The 18,654-nt window shown below is 41.9% G+C and overlaps 2 protein-coding genes across 7 annotated transcripts in view; one reads left to right on the forward strand and one right to left on the reverse strand.

Annotated features, from left to right (window-relative positions):
* lrba (LPS-responsive vesicle trafficking, beach and anchor containing) overlaps positions 1 to 9,603 on the reverse strand; it is a 282,434-nt gene extending 272,831 nt beyond the window's left edge. For all 6 annotated transcript variants that reach the window (XM_072463061.1, XM_072463065.1, XM_072463066.1 and 3 more), the window contains exon 1: positions 9,384 to 9,603. In XM_072463061.1, the coding sequence (XP_072319162.1) occupies positions 9,384 to 9,569 (186 nt within the window). In that variant the 5' untranslated portion in view covers positions 9,570 to 9,603. The remainder of the gene's footprint in view (positions 1 to 9,383) is intronic.
* Positions 9,604 to 15,725: 6,122 nt separating this feature from the next.
* rps3a (ribosomal protein S3A) lies at positions 15,726 to 18,640 on the forward strand. The gene is made up of 6 exons (XM_072463994.1): positions 15,726 to 15,863; positions 16,469 to 16,572; positions 16,804 to 16,991; positions 17,867 to 18,075; positions 18,163 to 18,272; positions 18,476 to 18,640. The coding sequence occupies exons 1-6, from the start codon at positions 15,802 to 15,804 to the stop codon at positions 18,601 to 18,603; spliced, it is 801 nt and encodes a 266-aa protein (XP_072320095.1). The 5' UTR covers positions 15,726 to 15,801; the 3' UTR covers positions 18,604 to 18,640.
* Positions 18,641 to 18,654: the final 14 nt, after the last annotated feature.

The following is an 18,654-nucleotide window of genomic DNA, read 5'->3' on the forward strand; positions in this document are numbered from 1 at the left end:
AATACAGCGAGAAGGATCTGTGCCACAAGCCAAGGTCACGGAGATTGTTTTAGTTGGGGACGGCGCGATAAGTCACGTGACGCATGAAAAGATAAACACACATTCTTTTCCAAGCGCCACTGTTTCTGAGATAACGTCACTCCTTCCAAATATTATGGCTAAGCATGGAGGAGCTAAACAGCTGATTGTGCACGTGGGTGCAGTGGACATGCGGCGGGAACAGACTGAAGTTTTGAAAAAAGACTTCTTGAAGTTATTCGACGTGCTTGATAAAATGGAAATCAAAACATTCATAAGTGGACCTCTTCCAAACATCGACAGGAGGATAAACAAGTTTAGCCGGCTTCTTCAGCTGAACACATGGCTGTCCAAAGAGTGTTCCCCGAGAGGACTACACTATATTGAGAACTTCTATCTATTCTGGAAACGAGAGGACCTGTTTAAGAGAAATGGCCCCCACCTATGCAGAGGTGGAGTAAGGGTGCTGACAGAGAACCTGCTCCACGCTCTGAGGCATTGGACTGGGCCTGGACAGGGTCCTGAGCAGATAGTTAGAGAAGAGAGGAATGAGAGAAGAATTCCTGCTCCATCAGCCAGAGACCGAGCCAATGTTTCAACATCAAAAGCACCACAACCTCAGCCTCCACCAAAGGATTCATCAGCAGCTGCTCCACCACCACCAGCAAAGGATTCAGCTCCAGCTGCTCCACATTCACCTCCACCGCCTCCAGCAAAGGAACAATCTTCAAAGGCCTTGGACCCATCTGTGACAAGCCCAACAACATCCCTGTCATCGCCCCTGCCTTCACACCAGCCCTGGGTTCCCCCTGCAACATCTACTCCCACTAAAGATTCATCATTCTCCTTCTCATCTCTACTCTCACCCATGGGCCTTCCCAGCCATTTTGAAAGTCTGATCAAATTAGGCATTAAGATGGCTCCACTCACGCCCAATATAGCAAGGGCTATGCCGACTACACCAACAAAAGCCCCACCACCCATCCCCCCTCGCCTCTCACCTGGTCCCAAACTCTCCTTGGCTACAAAAGCCCCACCACCCATCCAACCTCGCCTTTCACCTGGTATCTCCCATAGCTAGGATGCACTGGGTCTCAGCGTTGCCGGGACTTATTGTCACATTAAAAATCAAACCAACCCGGGGCCCTATGTAAAAAGAGCCCCCCCTAGTGCTATTTCTGTAGTCACATCATCACACAGATGGAAAAACAAAATGCGAGTCAGGCCCAATCTGAGAAATGTGATTCATATTCCCTGTGAAAAGATAAAGCCCAGTCTCACTGAAACTAGTCTGAAACTTGCTGTGCTAAATGTCAGATCCTTATGTAACAAATCTCTCTTAATTAATAATTGTATTTCTTCTTATAATCTTGATTTTATGTTTTTAACTGAAACATGGCTTGACAAAAACACAGGAAATGTAGTTCTGATAGAATCTGCTCCACCCAACTTTAAGTTTGAATCTGAAACACGAGAAAACAAAAAAGGGGGTGGAGTCTGTGCTGTCTTTAGAGATGAAATAATTACCCGCAGGTTGTCTTTTGGGGTGTTTTCATCATTTGAGTATGTATCCTTTAAAATGGAGCCAAAACGGTCTCCATCCATTCTCTTCATTGTTTTATACAAGCCTCCCCAGCACTGCCAAAGTTTTATTGATGATTTTACTGAGATGCTCTCAGTCATATGCACAGACTTTGATGGTTTGGTCATTACAGGTGATTTCAATGTGCATGTTGATAATATTTGTGACAGAAACGCTAAAGAGCTTGATGCTGTCCTTGAAACCTTCAGTCTTACTCAGCATGTGAGAGGCCCCACCCACAGCAAAGGACACACTCTAGATCTCATAATTACAAAGGGGGTAAATATTTCAAATGTTAATGTGATCGATGTTGCTCTGTCTGATCATTTCTGTGTCTTCTTTGACCTGTCTGTTTCTCCCCAACCTCCGGTTGGTCCTGCAGTTGTTCAGAGGAGACACATAAGTGATGGCACAGGTGCACTGTTTATGGACATGATAAACTTTGAAAATGTCTCATGTTCTAATGTAAATGATTTGTTGAACTCTGTTACATCTAGTGTTTTGAATGTTCTGGACACCATCGCCCCTATAAAGGCTAAAATGGTTAAAAATAAGCAGAAGGCGCCGTGGAGAAATGATGATTCGGTCAGGGCACAGAAAAGGGAGTGCCGCAGGGCCGAACGGAAATGGCGCAAGTCAAAGCTCCAGGTTCAAAAAGAGATTTACAAAGAAAAGCTGAACATGTACAACCTAATCTTATGTAGAACTAGGGAAAGATATTTTTCTGAAATAATTGGAAGCTGCAGTAACAACTCGCGTGTCCTGTTTGCCACAGTAAACAGATTAACAAACCCTCCAGCTCAGCTGCCGTTAGAACTCATTTCCACATCCAAGTGTAATGAGTTTGCATTATTCTTTAATGACAAAGTTCAGGGCATTAAAAATGCTATAAATCCCACAATGCAAAAAATTACCCTAAAACCACCAAGACACTTAGAGCTAACTCACTTTGCACCAGTAACTGACAAAACTGTCCATGAGATCATCACCAGTCTGAGTTCATCTACATGCTGCCTTGATGTGTTACCCACCAAATTTCTAAAGTCTGTGCTGAACAGTTTGTTAGCACCACTCACTCACATAGTTAACATGTCGCTTCAATCTGGAACATTCCCAATGTCTTTGAAAACTGCGGTCATAAAGCCTCTCCTAAAGAAGAGCAGTCTTGATGCCGCAGTACTGAGTCATTACCGGCCCATCTCTAATCTGCCATTTTGGGGCAAAGTCCTTGAAAAGGTTGTTTACCAACAGCTCACAGATTTCCTCTTAATAAACAACTCATTTGATGTTTTTCAGTCAGGTTTTAGACCTCATCACAGCACTGAGACTGCTCTTGTCAAGGTGACAAATGACATCCGCCTGAACACTGACACGGGCAAAGCCTCAGTCTTAATTCTGTTAGATCTGAGTGCTGCTTTTGACACTGTCGATCATGGGATCCTCTTACAGAGACTAGAGGACTGGGTGGGCATCACTGGCACTGCCCTAAACTGGTTAAGGTCCTATCTGGAAGACAGGAAGTACTTTGTTGAAATTGGTAGCTGTGTCTCAGACCACATGACCCTGACCTGTGGAGTGCCCCAAGGGTCAGTCCTGGGTCCCCTTCTGTTCAACCTCTACATGCTGCCGTTGGGTCAGTTGATACACAGTGAAAATGTGTCCTATCACAATTATGCAGACGACACTCAGATCTATGTTTCACTATCGGCAGGTGACTATGGACCAGTAGATTCACTCTGTCACTGCATCCAACAGATCAGTTTGTGGATGCAAAACAACTTCCTCCAGCTGAACTCAGACAAGACTGAAATAATCGTCTTTGGCCCACAGAAACAAAGAGAAAGTGTTAGCGGTCACCTCCAGAGTCTCGCTCTAAAACCTACAAACCAAATTAGAAATCTGGGGGTAATAATGGACTCAGACTTGAACTTTAATAGCCACGTCAAATCAATAACATCAGCAGCTTTTTACCATCTAAAAAACATTGCCAAAATCAAAAATATAGTGTCAAAACCAGATTTAGAGAGACTTATCCATGCGTTTGTCTCCAGTAGATTAGACTACTGTAACGGCCTGCTCACTGGTCTCTCCAAACGAGCTGTAAAACAGCTGCAGTACATCCAGAACGCTGCTGCTCGGGTCCTGACTAGAACCAGGAAGTATGATCACATTAGTCCTGTTCTCAGATCTCTGCACTGGCTCCCTGTGGCTCAGAGAATAGACTTTAAAGCAGCTCTGCTTGTGTACAAGTCTCTCCATGGCCTAGTACCAAAGTACATCTTGGATATGTTAGTGCCATATGAACCATCTCGGACTCTGAGGACCTCAGGGACCGGCCTCCTGCGGGTGCCCAGAGTCAGGACAAAACATGGGGAATCTGCGTTTCAGTTTTATGCAGCTAAAATCTGGAACAGTCTTCCTGAAGATGTGAGACAGGCTTCTACTCTGACAAAGTTCAAATCTAAGCTAAAAACAGTTTTGTTTAGCTGCGCATATGACTGAAAGGATTTTTTCTTTGCACTCTTCTCTTTTGTTTGTGATTTTATTAGTTTAGAAAATCAGTTGGATTGATAATTTTTAATTTAGTTAATTTTATTGTAGTTAATTTTTATCGTTGCACTCTTCTCTTTTGTTTGTGATTTTATTAGTTTAGAAAATCAGTTGGATTGATAATTTTTAATTTAGTTAATTTTATTGTATTTCTGTAATTTCTTTGTGATTTGAATGCATTTTTCCTGCTGTGTGAAGCACTTTGAATTGCCTTGTGTATGAAATGTGCTCTACAAATAAACTTGCCTTGCCTTGCCTTGCTAAAAGCCCCAAAACGTCAGGTTATGTGCATAATAAAAGCCGCTTCAAAAAGCCGAAGAGCGAGATAGAAAGTTAACATGGCATGAAGGTTTGCGGACACGTCGCTCAGTGTTCCTACGGCTTCCTGTCGAGTGTGGGTTGCAGGCTTAAGTGCAGCACAAAGCGAGAGCGGGTTACGCATGCCTCAGAAAGTTAACCGCTGACTCAATGGTGCGGCGAGTCAAACATTTACCAGGAACGGCACGCGCGCACACTTCCAGCGTACCATGGGACTGAAACTTACTGCCCAGATAGTTCAGCGCAAACACACTCACGCTGGTCTCTTACTAGGGTCACAACGTGTATATTTTGCAATCAAACAACTGCTAGCAACCCTGAGCAAACTTGAGAAAAATCGACGCTAACGGACTTTAGTGCAAAATGTATTCATGTAATTAAGTAAATACTGTTTTGCCAAGTGCTTAGGGTTGAAATGAGACCACCGTGAGCTGTCTACGTCTAAATATTGAGCGTTTATTTTCTGTGAAGTGCGGCGTTAGCATGCTAGTTGTTGTTAGGTGAGTGAGCGATACATTTTGACCACTACAAAGAGTTTAAAATGAACTACTTCCGATGTTCCCGTTTTTAAAGATCAAGCACAGCCCTTTCAAATAAAAACTGATGCTACAACTGAACATTTAAACCGTTTCTTGATAGCAAAATAATGAAAATATAGTCAGCTAATGGACTAGCATAGCTGACGCAAATTCGGTAACTTCAGACCTTGGATTATTTCATGTTGCTAAAAACTGATATATGCTGTAAAATATCTCGTAAGGATCCCAAGTTATAGTAGCAAAGGTAAAACTCACATATTACCTTTGCAGTTTTGTTAAAATAATTCCTGAAAACTGTATTGTACAGTTTAAAAAGAGAACTGAGTCGTCATTGATTTGGACCTATACATTGCAATAGTCCAATTTGTCAAAGAAAACACATCTATCAGGACTAGTTTGCTACAAGACATACGGCTAACCAGTGCTAGCATAGTATCACGCACTTAATGCCACACTACGCAGCTTCTTTCCTCTAAACACTGAATATACAATCTCAAAATGTCCCCTATTGTGTATGACGCCGATTATGATTTAGCCATATTAGAGCAACATTTCAAACTTTTTTGGCTCGTAACTCTACAATTAACACATCCGACGATACACAGAGCTAGAAACGACGACGCAACGAGACAAATCTTGCGAGACCGGGGAGGACTGACACGGCGGCTCTGATGAAACACCATCACTCCCTCTTTATGGAAGTATTCTTAACATGCTAAACGAGTCTGTCCGACAGTCGCAGGTCATCAAACGCACCGCCGCCAGTCACTCCGGCGCAGGGATCCCCGACTCCAATTAGACCAAGTGTCAGTCCATGGGAATTACGGTCGGAATGCAGAAATTAGCACCAACTGGAAAACGACTGTTAGCGTTTGTCGGATAAATAACTTACAGTTGACGCGCATTTTCTTATCATCAACCATAAATAATTACCGGACAATCATAATATCACAATACCTTGAGCAGAGTTGCCCAGATCTAATGGATAACAAAACTAGTACTGAAACTGACTAACTCATTTGAACGCGTATTGATACTTTTTAAAAATCTGAAAGTGAAAAGAAACAACTATTAATATGTGATGAAAACTACATTCTACTGTCTACTATTTTTTCATTCAGCATCAAATATTGAGTTTTTAGTATAAAATAAAACTGGTAGGGCCACTTCTTTCATTCTAAATAACACGAAATTAGTATTACCTAGAGCAAGTAATGATTATTGTCGACTAGTCAGCAATTATTTAATATAATTTAAAAATACGTTTTTAACAGAATAAAGGTTGAACTATGGTGACTGAACGCTTCGAGATAGAGTGTATAGAAGTGTATTTATTATAAAAATCTAAAATTGTTTTATTCTTTTTTGATATTTTGATCAAATGCATCAGTTTGTTCAAAACATTTTTTGGGAAAACTCAATGTAAACTTGACACAATTGTTTTTTTTTAAGAATGGAAAAGGTCATTGCCATCTAGTGAACTACAAAAATAATCATTAGTTCCAGCTTTATGAATAACAAAGTATATTCAAAAGTAACTCAACTAAATCAATGCGTTTCTTGGCTGAGAACAACTACTTGGCACGTTTGCTTTTTTATATTTGTAGAAGTCACGTCAGGGGTGGAGCCGTCAGAATAAAACAATATCAACCAGAGGTGGGAGATGGATAAAAACATTTATATATACGATGCCAGTTGATTTGGGTCAAGATAAGAAATATCGAGCAAACAAAAATATTGAGATACAGTATTCACTGTCTGTCAACATTGCACACACCTAAATGCAGTTGTTAAATATTTGTTAAGAGATGAACGATAAAAGATTCTGCGATACGATAAGACTCAAGCAAAAGTATATTTGAGCTCATAATATTCCCTCCTGTTCAGAAACGCTTCCCATCCTTAAATTCACGCTCGCTATTCTTTTGATTTACTGCTATTATCTTTAGTTGTTGCTTTTTTTTGGGAGTGTCTACAGAGCCGCGGCGCGCGGCCGAAACTGCCATGTTATTTTGTGCCACGACTCTCGACACTGCTGCGCTATTTTACCGCGCCATTTTAGACCGCGCCGGGTTAGGGTTAAGGCCGTGGCTGCAGAGCCGCGGCCCGCGGTCAAATGGCGCAGTTTCAGGAACCACAGGACTTCTCTTATAGCGTCATGGCTAACCCTAACCCTAACCTTAACCCTAACCTTAACCCGGCGCGGTCGAAAACGGCGCTAAAACGCGGTCAAATAGCGGCGCAGTTTCAGGAGCCGCGGCGCACGGCCGGCACAAAAATAACATGGCAGTTTCAGCCCTGCGCCGCGGCACTGCAGACACTCCCTAGGGTTAGGGTTAGGGTTAAGGTGGTTAAGGTTAAGGTTAAGGTTAAGGTTAAGGTTAGGGTTAGGGTTAGGGTTAGGGTTAGGGTTAGGGTTAGGGTTAGGGTTAGGGTTAGGGTTAGGGTTAGGGTTAGGGTTAGGGTTAAGGTTAAGGTTAAGGTTAAGGTTAAGGTTAAGGTTAGGGTTAGGGTTAGCCATGAGGCTATATGGCAGTACCGCGGTTCCTGAAACTGCTGGGCCATTTGACCGCACCGCGGCTCTGCAGCCACGGCCTTTTTTATTTTTAATTGTCCGTTTTTATGTCTTTGAGTGTCTTGAAAAGCGCTCAATAATAATCATCATCATCATCATCATCATCATCATCATCATCATCATCAATGTATTATTTTTATTATTATTATTATTATTATTTTTATTATTATTATCATTATCATTATTATCATTATCATTATTATCATTATCATTATCATCATTATCATTATTATCATTATCATTATCATCACTACTACATTCGAAGTCACTAGCACGTGCTCTCACTCTCACTAGTTTAATTTTCCTTGTCTGAATGAAACCGATGAGTAGCTTTAATGCTGCGTGCTAGCTCTACATGCTAAGGGCTAGCTCTACATGCTAAGGGCTAGCTCTACATGCTAATGACTACTACAGTGTACACATGAGCGTCTGTCCGTGGGGGGTGGGGCCCATGGAAGATGAAGCTCCCACTCCCAAAAAGGACTCCATTGTGTTTCCACAGTGACAAAGCAGTTCTGTAGGTCGCTCCTTCACCTCTCTCCCTCCTCCCCCTCTCCTTCCTCCTCCCTCCCGAGCGCACCTTACACCAACCGGCCGTCCCGTCTCGCCCTGCACTTCCTGCTTTCATTCATTCTCTGGCAGGTACAAACGGCAACAAAACTGGGAACAAAAACTGGAGTAGGACTTTGGTAGATCGAGCAAAGTTTCAGTCTTTTTACCGTTATCGTTCATCTGGCCATGTTTTAAGGCGTAACGAAGTTACTATTAGCCTAGAAAAAATTCAGTAATACCCCTTTTGTTAAACCTAACGTGTGTCTACACCTACAAATAAGATATAACATGCAAGAGGTCACAGGAATACGTCACTTGGACCAGTTACGCAGTTTGCAAAAGTAAATAATTTAGCAATTAGAACCATGTTGAGTAGTAAACTATGCTCACGGCAAGTCGTTAGAATGTTTTGGCAACATGTCCAAGTTTTTCTGACGATTAGATTTGTCTGTGGAATCTCTCCAGGTGGGTTATTTTCCACAGCAAAGAAAAAAAACATGTCATTTTGGCAAGATTGGCATTCAGTGTTTTTAAGGTCACGTTTTAAACATGTTTAGGAGCATTAACGTTAGAGAAAAGACTGAAATGTGCCTTAATACAGGAGACAAACGGATTTCAAACGAACTACAAACACGTTTGTAGCATCTAAACAACGATTATTTTAGAAGTCAAACAGTTAACCATCATTTTTTCCAAGAGTCAAACAATTATTTCCATTTCCATTCATACGAGACGTTTATAATACATTATCAACCAAATAAAGCTAGAAACATGCTGACTGAAGGCTTCTATATTCATTAATAAAGTGTATAGCATTGCTCACAATCACAAATAGTTTATAGTTTTGACATTTTGATTTAATAATGCCACAATATGTTATAAAAGGTCGATTGTAGCGTTTTAGACTGTGTATAGTCCAGGTAACGACTGCAAAGATCAAAATACAATCGCGATTCACTCATTCCATTAATCATATGAGCTGATGCTGTAATCCGTTTGCTTATTACCTTCAATAAACCAGGTTTTAAGCTCATTTACATTTTAATAGTTAGTCCTGTCACTCCTGTGTGGAAAGCCAACAATCCAACCGTCTTCCAACAGCTTTTTCCAGGTAAAGAAGTCAACTTTCCCGTGCAAACTCACGAGCTCCAGCACCGCTGTCACACGTTCACCCCCGGTGTCCGTGTCTCTCCACCACCGCGCTCCCCGGGGCCCCGTCCTGAGCCTCACCATAAGCGGCTTTACTCACCAGGTTGAACACCGTCTCCACGATGTCCCGGTTGGAGACTTCCTTCACCTCCACGAGCCCCGCCAGCACCGCGAACTTCATCCTGATCCCCCTGATAGGCACGCCGGGGTTCAGAGCCATGGCGCCCGTCGTCCTCTCGTCCTTCCCCGCTCCTCCGTCGTCCCCTGGCGGCTCCACGCTGGCCATGGCCCCTCACAGCGAGACAAGAGAGAGAGACACGCACACGCGACACACACACACACACACACACGTGTGCACGCACGAGGGGGGAGACAGGTGGCGTCCACAGGTAAAGCACCTGTTCCGCGTCTGATGTCGGAGGAGACGCGCGCGCCCCTTCGCCTCTTCGTCCCGCGGCTTCACGCACGCAAACGCGCCGTGTCCCTCCCCATCCAGGAGCCGCAAAAGTGGGACAAATTGTTAGTTGTTGACAGTGGTGGAAGTGTCACCGCGCGTGCACCGTGTAACTCCTGTGTCCTCCTCTTTCTCTTCTTCTTCTTCTGGCGTGTGCGTAACTTGAGACGCGGATGGATTAATGTTGCCAAAAGCCGCCGAGCGAGAAGCGCCGCGGTCCAGGTAGAGGGGGAGGAAATGAGAGAGAAGAGGGTGAGAGAGCGGTGCTCGTAACCTCCCGGTCCTCTGCGAGCGGTCACGCGGGGATACGGCGCGTAGAAGCGGCGGCGCGGTGGACTGTGCACGGGGGAAGTTGCTGCTATCGCCGCCGCGGACTCCTGACAGGTAGAGCTCGCTTCGAAACTCCCGAACTGGAGCGGGACAAGTCCGAGAGCGGCTTATTCCGGCAGCGAGAGTGAGGGCAGGTCGGGAGCGTCCCGCGTCCTCCTCCGGGAAGTCCGCACGCTCGCTCGAATGTGCGCGTAAACGCCAGATGCGCCGCGGTCTCTTCCTGATTCACAGCGGTAGCTTCGCTCTCGTCAGCGCCATGACAGTGGAGCTGGCGAGCGGCGCATGCGCAGTGTCCTGGACTTGCCTCTGTGGCGCTGAGTGGCAGGTGAGCCGCGCGCGCGCGCCGCTCAGGTGGTGGCTCCACTGTCCGCACGTAGCCGCGCGTGACCGCACGTAACCCGCTTGATTTACGCTCACGTTTCACTACAGGCTTATTATTTTATGTATTATGGATTAAATCATGTTGCAAAGTCATAATTAAATGGTTAATTGCCACAGACAAGAATGTAAAGTATAATTATGACTTGGTTTTGTAGGAGAGCGCTTGTGGTTACTATTTAGCATTGTTTTACTTCCAGTGAGTTGCAGTTTGTGAAGAAAATGTGAAAAATAAAAGTATAAAAATACATGAAGTAGAGCTGTTTTTGTTGTGGGTTTTTCTTTTTTATTAAACACAAAATTCACTTGCAATTAGGCATACAGGCATATAATATGTAACTTGAGGCGACACAATATTATAAATTAAGTACAAAAATGAAAGAAAAAAAACAGACAGGAGATGATTACTGTAATAAATGTTCCATATTATCAATTATTTTAATAGCCTACTTTATTATTTGAGATATTTTTTAGAGATTGAGAATATATTTTGAGTTCTATGTTTTATATTTTGAAAAGAGGTTTGCGATTGTAGAATTTGGATTTGCGTAAATAATATTTCCCAATCCAAATACATAAGTTAACTATATATTAAATGTTCCATTCTTTATTATAGAAGTTTGTGATTATGTTTGAGCAATCCAACTGAAATCTTACTGTTGTTTTTTTTGTTGCGAGATTTATGTTTTTAGTTTGGATCAGATTTCCAGGAAGTTCTAAAACAGAGTTCTTAAAACAGAATCCCTCTGTGATGTCATCAATATGCGACGTACCATTGAAAACAGTTTTTTATAAACAGTTTAAACGGTCATCCAATAAAATAAAGGTGTTATGAAGTGATATTTATTGACAAATCATAAATATTGTATAATTTATATGGGTTTTGGCTCCTGTTTTCAGTATGGTTGCTTGGTAACAGTTGTGGAATTACCATATTCGCTACCCGTGTCCAACCAAGAAGTCAATTTAAAAACTTTACAAAAATAGTCAAACTGCGGACAAGACAAATAGGAAATCTGAAATATAAGTTTCTTCTTCTTCTTCTTCTTCATTTTAATGCGGTTGGTATCCCAAGTTTTACATCTCCGCGACCTACATTATTCTTTAGACTCACTACATTTTAATGAAATGTGTAATCCAACCTGTCATTTAGACTTTAAAGGTTTGTCTCCATGGAGATATTAATGTTTCATCCATGTCTACACGCGGGTCCTGGGTTCTCTTGGCCGGGTCATGTTTGCAAATGAGAACTGGTTATCAAACATTAGTTAAAGGTAAAATAATGCAATTATCCTCAACAAAATGTTAAACTCGCATTGTTTAACTGTTAGACTTATGTATTATTGGGTAAAGATGGAAGGACAGCCCATGTTCATCAAAACCCTACTGACTAGATAGTGAAAAGTAGATAAACACAGTGTAGTCGGGTGCAGCGGGATGACAGATGCCTGCGTCCTCCGGCAAAGCAGGAACATTAAGGCAAAGTGACAGCTCTGCTTTGCTCTCCTTTTTATATCCTACATCATGCACTCACTTATGACATATTCACACTCTGGCACTGTAAGCACGGGCATAATAAGATAATAAGCACGTCGTGAAGCGTGTCGTGTCGTAACACTCTCTCCCTAACGACGCTTGTTTTTTGCATGTTGATCCGACGCCGTACAGTCGCCGTGACGCAGCTGCATCACAATTACCACTGACCTCGCTGCAAAACGGAGCCGGAGAACCCTGAGGGACCCAGAGCCATGGAAGCCTCGCTCACCCGGGGAAATATAGTGTCCCTGATGTAACGGGCTGAAATCTGCTCCATTTCAGACACTTTCACTCTCTTAAAGGCTTATAGTGCCAGAGTGTATCATTTATAGAGTCTCGGTAATACATCTCGTCAGAATAATCTTAACAGTTAATTATAAATGACAGTGGTAAAGGGCCTCTCAGAACAGGCCTGAATGGGTTTGATGAACTGACCATTCTCTTTGGAAATTAGAGCTAAACGTTAGGAGTTTAAGTGTAAAACATGAGTACCGTATTTTCCGGACTATAAGTTGCACCGTTTTTTATAGTTTTGGCCGGGGTGCAACTTATACTTATATTTATACTTATAGTTTTTTTTATATAGTTTAGTCTTTATTTGTCAGGGACCATGTACAAAATCATTAATCTTCAAGAGAAAAGATGATCTGCACCAGATTTAGCTACTGCTACTTTCCTTCTGCAGTCCCTGGTACAGGTGAATACATCACAATAATAAAAGTACACATTTAATTACAATTACACCACATTACATTGCATTATTAACTTTAGCTCTGTAAAATACACTATAAAACAAACTCATTTCTAAGAGTTACAGAATTAATTCAGACGATACAAAAAATACAGCTAAAATTTAAATTGGCTGATGTTGGCACCGTTGATCATCTAGGATGTGCTTTTTCAAGTTTTGAGTGAAGTTATGAATATCTACAGATAATTTCAGACTATCTGGAAGTTGATATACTTATACTTATACTCCGGAGCGACTTTATGTGATATTATTAGTTATTTTCAACCGCATTTCATACTCCAGTGCGATTTATATGTTTTTTTCTTCTCTATTATGCATTTTTTGGCTGGTGCGATTTATACTCCGTTGTGATTTATAGTCCGGAAAATATGGGTTAGGGTTAGGGTTAGGGCAAATAATCTTTAAAAATACTGTCAATAGTGTCAGTGTTTTAAATGTGAGGGGTATTCCGTATTTCTCTTGTTACAGTTATGCAGAGGGCGTATACCTGCAGGACACACCTTTATAGGCCTACTGGTCGTTCTCGTTCCTATGTGTAGCGGGTTAATCGACTCAGATTAACATCAGAATATTGTTAGTAAAAGGGGATGCAATTATAGGCTCATCTGGATGTGATATTCAACGTTTTAAGTACAAGAGAAACATACCGCTACTTCATAATCATGTCAACTATTTGCCCATTTGACTAAGGTGTAAATTGTGTGTGTATATTCAGTCAAAGTATTTAGTATACACCTTATCGCCAAAGAAAGTTCCCAGTTTGTGAATCTTGTTTTTATTCTCTGACAATGGCAATAAACCTTTATCTGATTCTGCTTCTTTATTCTAAATGTACACATAATATACAACCTAGCCTAGAACTAAAGAGTTGAGCACTGTAATGCAGCCGTTCCCAAACTCTGTGAAACTTCTGTCCACTAGGGAGCCTCCCGATCATATTTCTCACTCTGTTCAAAAGAATGTCCCACCGTGTTGTCTTTTTCTTTCGGATTTTATATTAAAATGCAAATAATAATACCTGTGAGCCTAGTACCCACTACAGTCGTACAGTTGAACCAATTTATATACTGCATGACTTTGAGAATCACTGCTCAAATGAATAATGTGGGCATCATGTGAAAACTAATTAGCCAAATCAAGGAAATAAATATGCTAAACTGTGGGAATGATTGGTTTATTCCTGCTCATATGTTCATATTCCTTCTCATTTTGTGTCCCCTTACCAATTTGGGCCCTCTTCTTCTGCACAGAGGTCATTGCCATGGCGACTGGGTTCAACAGGAGCCATAACAGACGTTCAAAGTTGAGTATAACCAGGACGTTCACTCAAGTGGAAGTTATGTAAAAGCAAAAAATGTGGTTGAAATGCAGGTTATTAAAGTACAAATGATGTACAATTTTGGTATACATTTTCTTAAACTTGACCCCTCTGTGTCCCCCTGATACGAGATGTTCAAATCAAATATAGCTTCTACTGAGAACAGTTTTATTCTTAATGACGTAAACATTGGACGTGATGTTTGTGTGGTAATATGGGTCAGTAAAAGTCTTCATTGACATCTCAATTGTGCATTTTAAGACACGTGAGACTCAATTCTTGCACATCACACTGCATTGACGTGGAGACGTGATCCAGGCCAGCAACCCTCAGACTTAATGACGGTTTCCTGGTGTTAAATGCATTAAAATACCACTTATAAACCACCGACGGGGAAAACCTTCTTCTTTTCTGACCACTCGGCGCAGATGCAGGACAGAACAAGATCACTGATGCGATATAGAATAAGAATACAACTTTGAGCAAACTAATGATGAGGAAACATTGTTGAAACTGTCAGGATTTGTCGGTGTTTCAAGGTTTTAAATGCATCTGAGAGACGCGAGAACTGTCTTCCACTGGTTTGGTGGAATTTAATGTTTAAAATGCAGAAGGGAGACAACTGGTGGCAAAATGAAGTCAACCCTAATATTCTTTTCAATCATTAACTGACATCAGACCTAAATATGAATAGTTTTAACCGTTTATAACAGAAAATAAGCAACTTTTTATACATTCCAGCATAGAACTGTCAGTTAAGATAAGATATGAAAACCTATTTATTTTGTTCAAATACAGTTTTTTTTGCTGTTCTGTCCAGCAAAACCTAAAAATGAGGAGTTAGCCATCATCAAGAAATCTATGTGACTGATAATCTCATAATGAATCTCATAATTAATGACCAAATAATGCAAATTACTGTAGGACATGTGTTTAAACCAGACTCTGATATCACTCACATATCTGAGTGGTTTTACTTTACAAAACCACCTTGATGTTTCATATTTTGTCATATTCTGAGGTCAATCCCAGGTTCTCTTCACTTTTACCTCCAATCCAGAATTTAGAATGTATTTGTTTACACACTTTTAATGGGTTTATAGTTGTTGTTCTTGAGGCTGATAAGTGGTTTGTTTTCTAAATCAGACATGCGTTTTCCTTGGTCTACCATCCAGAGAAAGGGTTTGAAGAGGTAACAAAGTCAGTTAACTCTGTCTTTAACCATATTTGTGCAAAGCTTCAGCAAAACCACACAAAACCTCCAACTATCATAAATGGGTGTGTCTTATTTTAGCTGCTCTTTCTTGCATTAAATCTTCGAGGCTGACCTTTGCACTCGAAGGAGCTTTTAATTAACTGCAAGTAAAAACAGTATCTACACTGTCAATTAAACCGAATAAAATGACTAACGTTTTGATGTTTTCTAATTAACTAATAATAATGTGTTATCTTATGATGTCTGACTATATCACAATCATCACCACTGATTTAGGAAACATTTAGGAAACATTTGTTGAGGAATAAGTCATTTTCACAGTTTCAAGGCACTTTTTTTTAAAGAGTTAGACAAAAAAACAAACAGTGCTGCTAGTTTGAGCATTCCAAGCTGCAGTAACGCGTTGTGGCCATCAGAGAGAGAGCGCGCACGCCAAAGCAGCCCCAGCCTCGCGAGATCTCACGATCCCGCAAGCCAGACTCTTTAATCCTCGCGAGAACACCTACTTCCTCCTCTTTCACTCCCTGTAGCCAACATGGCAGTCGGCAAAAATAAGAGGCTGACCAAAGGCGGCAAAAAGGGTGCCAAAAAGAAGATGTAAGTAGTCAATTCGCACATTATCAAGTAGCGTGATGTTTGCAGTTTGAACGCGAGCACTTAAGAGGGGAGAAATGTGACGGATGACGCCGATATAACGCGGATGCTGCGGGGCCAGTGCGGGTCTCCTCACCCGGCGGCCCCGCAGCGGCTCAGTGTCTCCTCACATGGGCGGTTGCGCTGTCAAACACGCAGTTTCACGCAGTGCACAGAGCCTTAGTGACCCACGCACACGCTTTAAGTCACGTATAATGTGTCAAGTGTGTTTTATCCGCGTGTTATTTGGCCGCTTTATGTGAGCTCTCCATAGGCAGTGGAGCGTTAGCATTTAGCATTGCTAGCAGTGTGACGAGGAGTCTTGAGCATGCCTGTATGATCTATTTTTAAACCACATAGAACTAATAATAAAACTCATAATTGTGTTTAAATTCTAGTTGTTACTGTGGTTCCCTTCTCACTAAGTTCTGCAGCACATGTCATCTAAACTGCATGGTTAGCTCGCTAGTTAGCATAATAACTTGTATGTAGCTGAGTAACGTGTGTATGTATGTATATATTTTGGATTTAACAGAACTAAATTGTACTAATTTACTTTTCTTGTGCAGTGTGGACCCTTTCTCCAAGAAGGACTGGTATGATGTCAAGGCACCAGCCATGTTCAACATCCGCAATCTTGGCAAGACCTTGGTCACCAGGACTCAGGGAACCAGTAAGTTTCTAGTTATATATATATATATATTAGGCGTTATCAGACACGCCTCACACTCTATGGATTTGAGGAAGGAGCCTATCTGGGAATGGATGATGAAAAAATTCTAATGATTGTTTAGTGATCACTTTTGATTTGAGATTATCTGACTTTCCCATCGTGTAGCGCGCCAGTGTAACGCAAATCTGTCGCGAGTGGGTTATTGACTTTCGCTGTTCGACTGTCTCGCAGAGATCGCCTCCGATGGGCTGAAGGGCCGCGTGTTCGAGGTGAGCCTGGCTGACCTGCAGAACGACGAGGTGGCGTTCAGGAAGTTCAAGCTGATCACAGAGGACGTCCAGGGCAAGAACTGCCTGACCAACTTCCACGGCATGGACCTGACCCGTGACAAGATGTGCTCCATGGTCAAGAAGTGGCAGGTAATGATCCCGCTGTGCCCGTCTGAAGGCGCCGGCGTTGGCGTGTGAAGTACACAAGGGTTTAGACGAATAATGGATTATAAAACGCTTTTACGTTTCAATCTGGACCAAACGGATCTCGATCACATCAAAATGTCATGTCTTTCTGATTTCCCTCAATAATACTTTTTTTAAGATAAGATGGCCTTTGTCACCACAATGGGGAAATTTCAACACAAGTAGATACAGAAGTAAGAGAGCAGATAACTTTAAGAGAGCCTTAAAAACACTTATAGAATAGAAAAGCTCTTATAGACAACCTTATTTAAAAAATTTAAATAAGATAAAAAATAATAGTGGCAAAAGTAAATGCTCTTATTTACAGCATGCAATAATGTAATTCATGTGCATAGGAGTATCGCACATGAATATTACATTATTGCGTATGAATATGACAGTATTGCACATTCAATTTTTGAATTCATAATTGTTAGTGAAACTCATAAATTACACTGAAAAGCAGTTTTTTTTTTGTGGACATGCACAAGAGTTCAAATTGTTTCAAGGCAACGACGTTAACTTGAGCATCATTTTGATTCATTGACGACTTGTTCAAATGTTTTGAAGTTGCACAGAAAAGCAAATCTGTTTCATGTGTTAATGATTTAAAGTCATGGTGGCATTTGTCCTTTCCTGTTCTAGATTTGTTTTATTGCAGTTTTTTCACCCTTAGCCTAAAGCATATTTCTTTTCCTTTGCGGTTTGTTAGCTGATGTTGCTTCAAGAAGTAAACATGAGGATTATTGAAACTAAACTTTAATTTACCATATTTAGTCTCCCAAACTAAACTTGACGTGTCGCTCAGACAATAACATACATATTCTCACTGTGTGCAGACCATGATCGAAGCCCACGTGGACGTCAAAACCACAGACGGCTACCTCCTGCGCCTGTTCTGCGTTGGATTCACGAAGAAACGCACCAACCAGATCAGAAAGACCTCGTACGCCCAGCACCAACAGGTCCGCCAGATTCGCAAGAAGATGATGGAGATCATGACCCGAGAGGTGCAGACCAACGACCTGAAGGAAGTGGTCAACAAGCTGTAAGTCCAGTTCCTTTAGGCCCGTTGCCCTCTCGCTCGTGTTGGTCCTGCTGAGCTAACGGAATGTAAATGGCGTCGTTCTTTCAGGATCCCGGATAGTGTCGGCAAAGACATCGAGAAGGCGTGCCAGTCCATCTACCCTCTACATGACGTCTACGTTCGCAAGGTCAAAATGCTCAAGAAGCCCAAGTTTGAATGTAAGTGAAGTCAAACTGGGTCTTTGCTTGCGTCGGGCATGTTGGGAACGTGTGACAGTTTCGCTCTCATGAGCCCCTGATTATGCTTGAGATCACCCGACGTTCCCCTGCAACACTTGTTTTCCTGGCATTGCACAGCTTTATTCTTTAATTAAACCTGTTTTGTAGCGTGCTAATTGGATTTATTGTGGTTGTTTTTGCAGTGGGCAAGTTGATGGAGCTCCACGGCGAGGGAGGTGCAGGCAGCGCTACAAAAGCCTCTGGTGATGAAACCGGGGCCAAGGTGGAGCGGGCTGATGGCTACGAGCCCCCCATCCAGGAGACGGTCTAAACCCCTGACAGATTTAATAAAAAATGTAAATGACCAACAGGCTTTTGTCCT

This window comes from Eucyclogobius newberryi, unplaced genomic scaffold (genome assembly GCF_026437365.1).
Source record: "Eucyclogobius newberryi isolate DKJ021-1_F unplaced genomic scaffold, fEucNew1.0.hap1 SCAF_4, whole genome shotgun sequence".
Classification (NCBI taxonomy): domain Eukaryota; kingdom Metazoa; phylum Chordata; class Actinopteri; order Gobiiformes; family Gobiidae; genus Eucyclogobius; species Eucyclogobius newberryi.

Excerpts from the sequence above, each read along its gene's own strand:
- rps3a (XM_072463994.1), top strand. The coding sequence starts at position 15,802 with ATGGCAGTCGGCAAAAATAAGAGGCTGACCAAAGGCGGCAAAAAGGGT. Across the intron at positions 16,573-16,803 it reads CACCAGGACTCAGGGAACCA|AGATCGCCTCCGATGGGCTG; the intron begins GTAAGTTTCTAG and ends ACTGTCTCGCAG. Across the intron at positions 18,076-18,162 it reads AAGGAAGTGGTCAACAAGCT|GATCCCGGATAGTGTCGGCA; the intron begins GTAAGTCCAGTT and ends TCGTTCTTTCAG.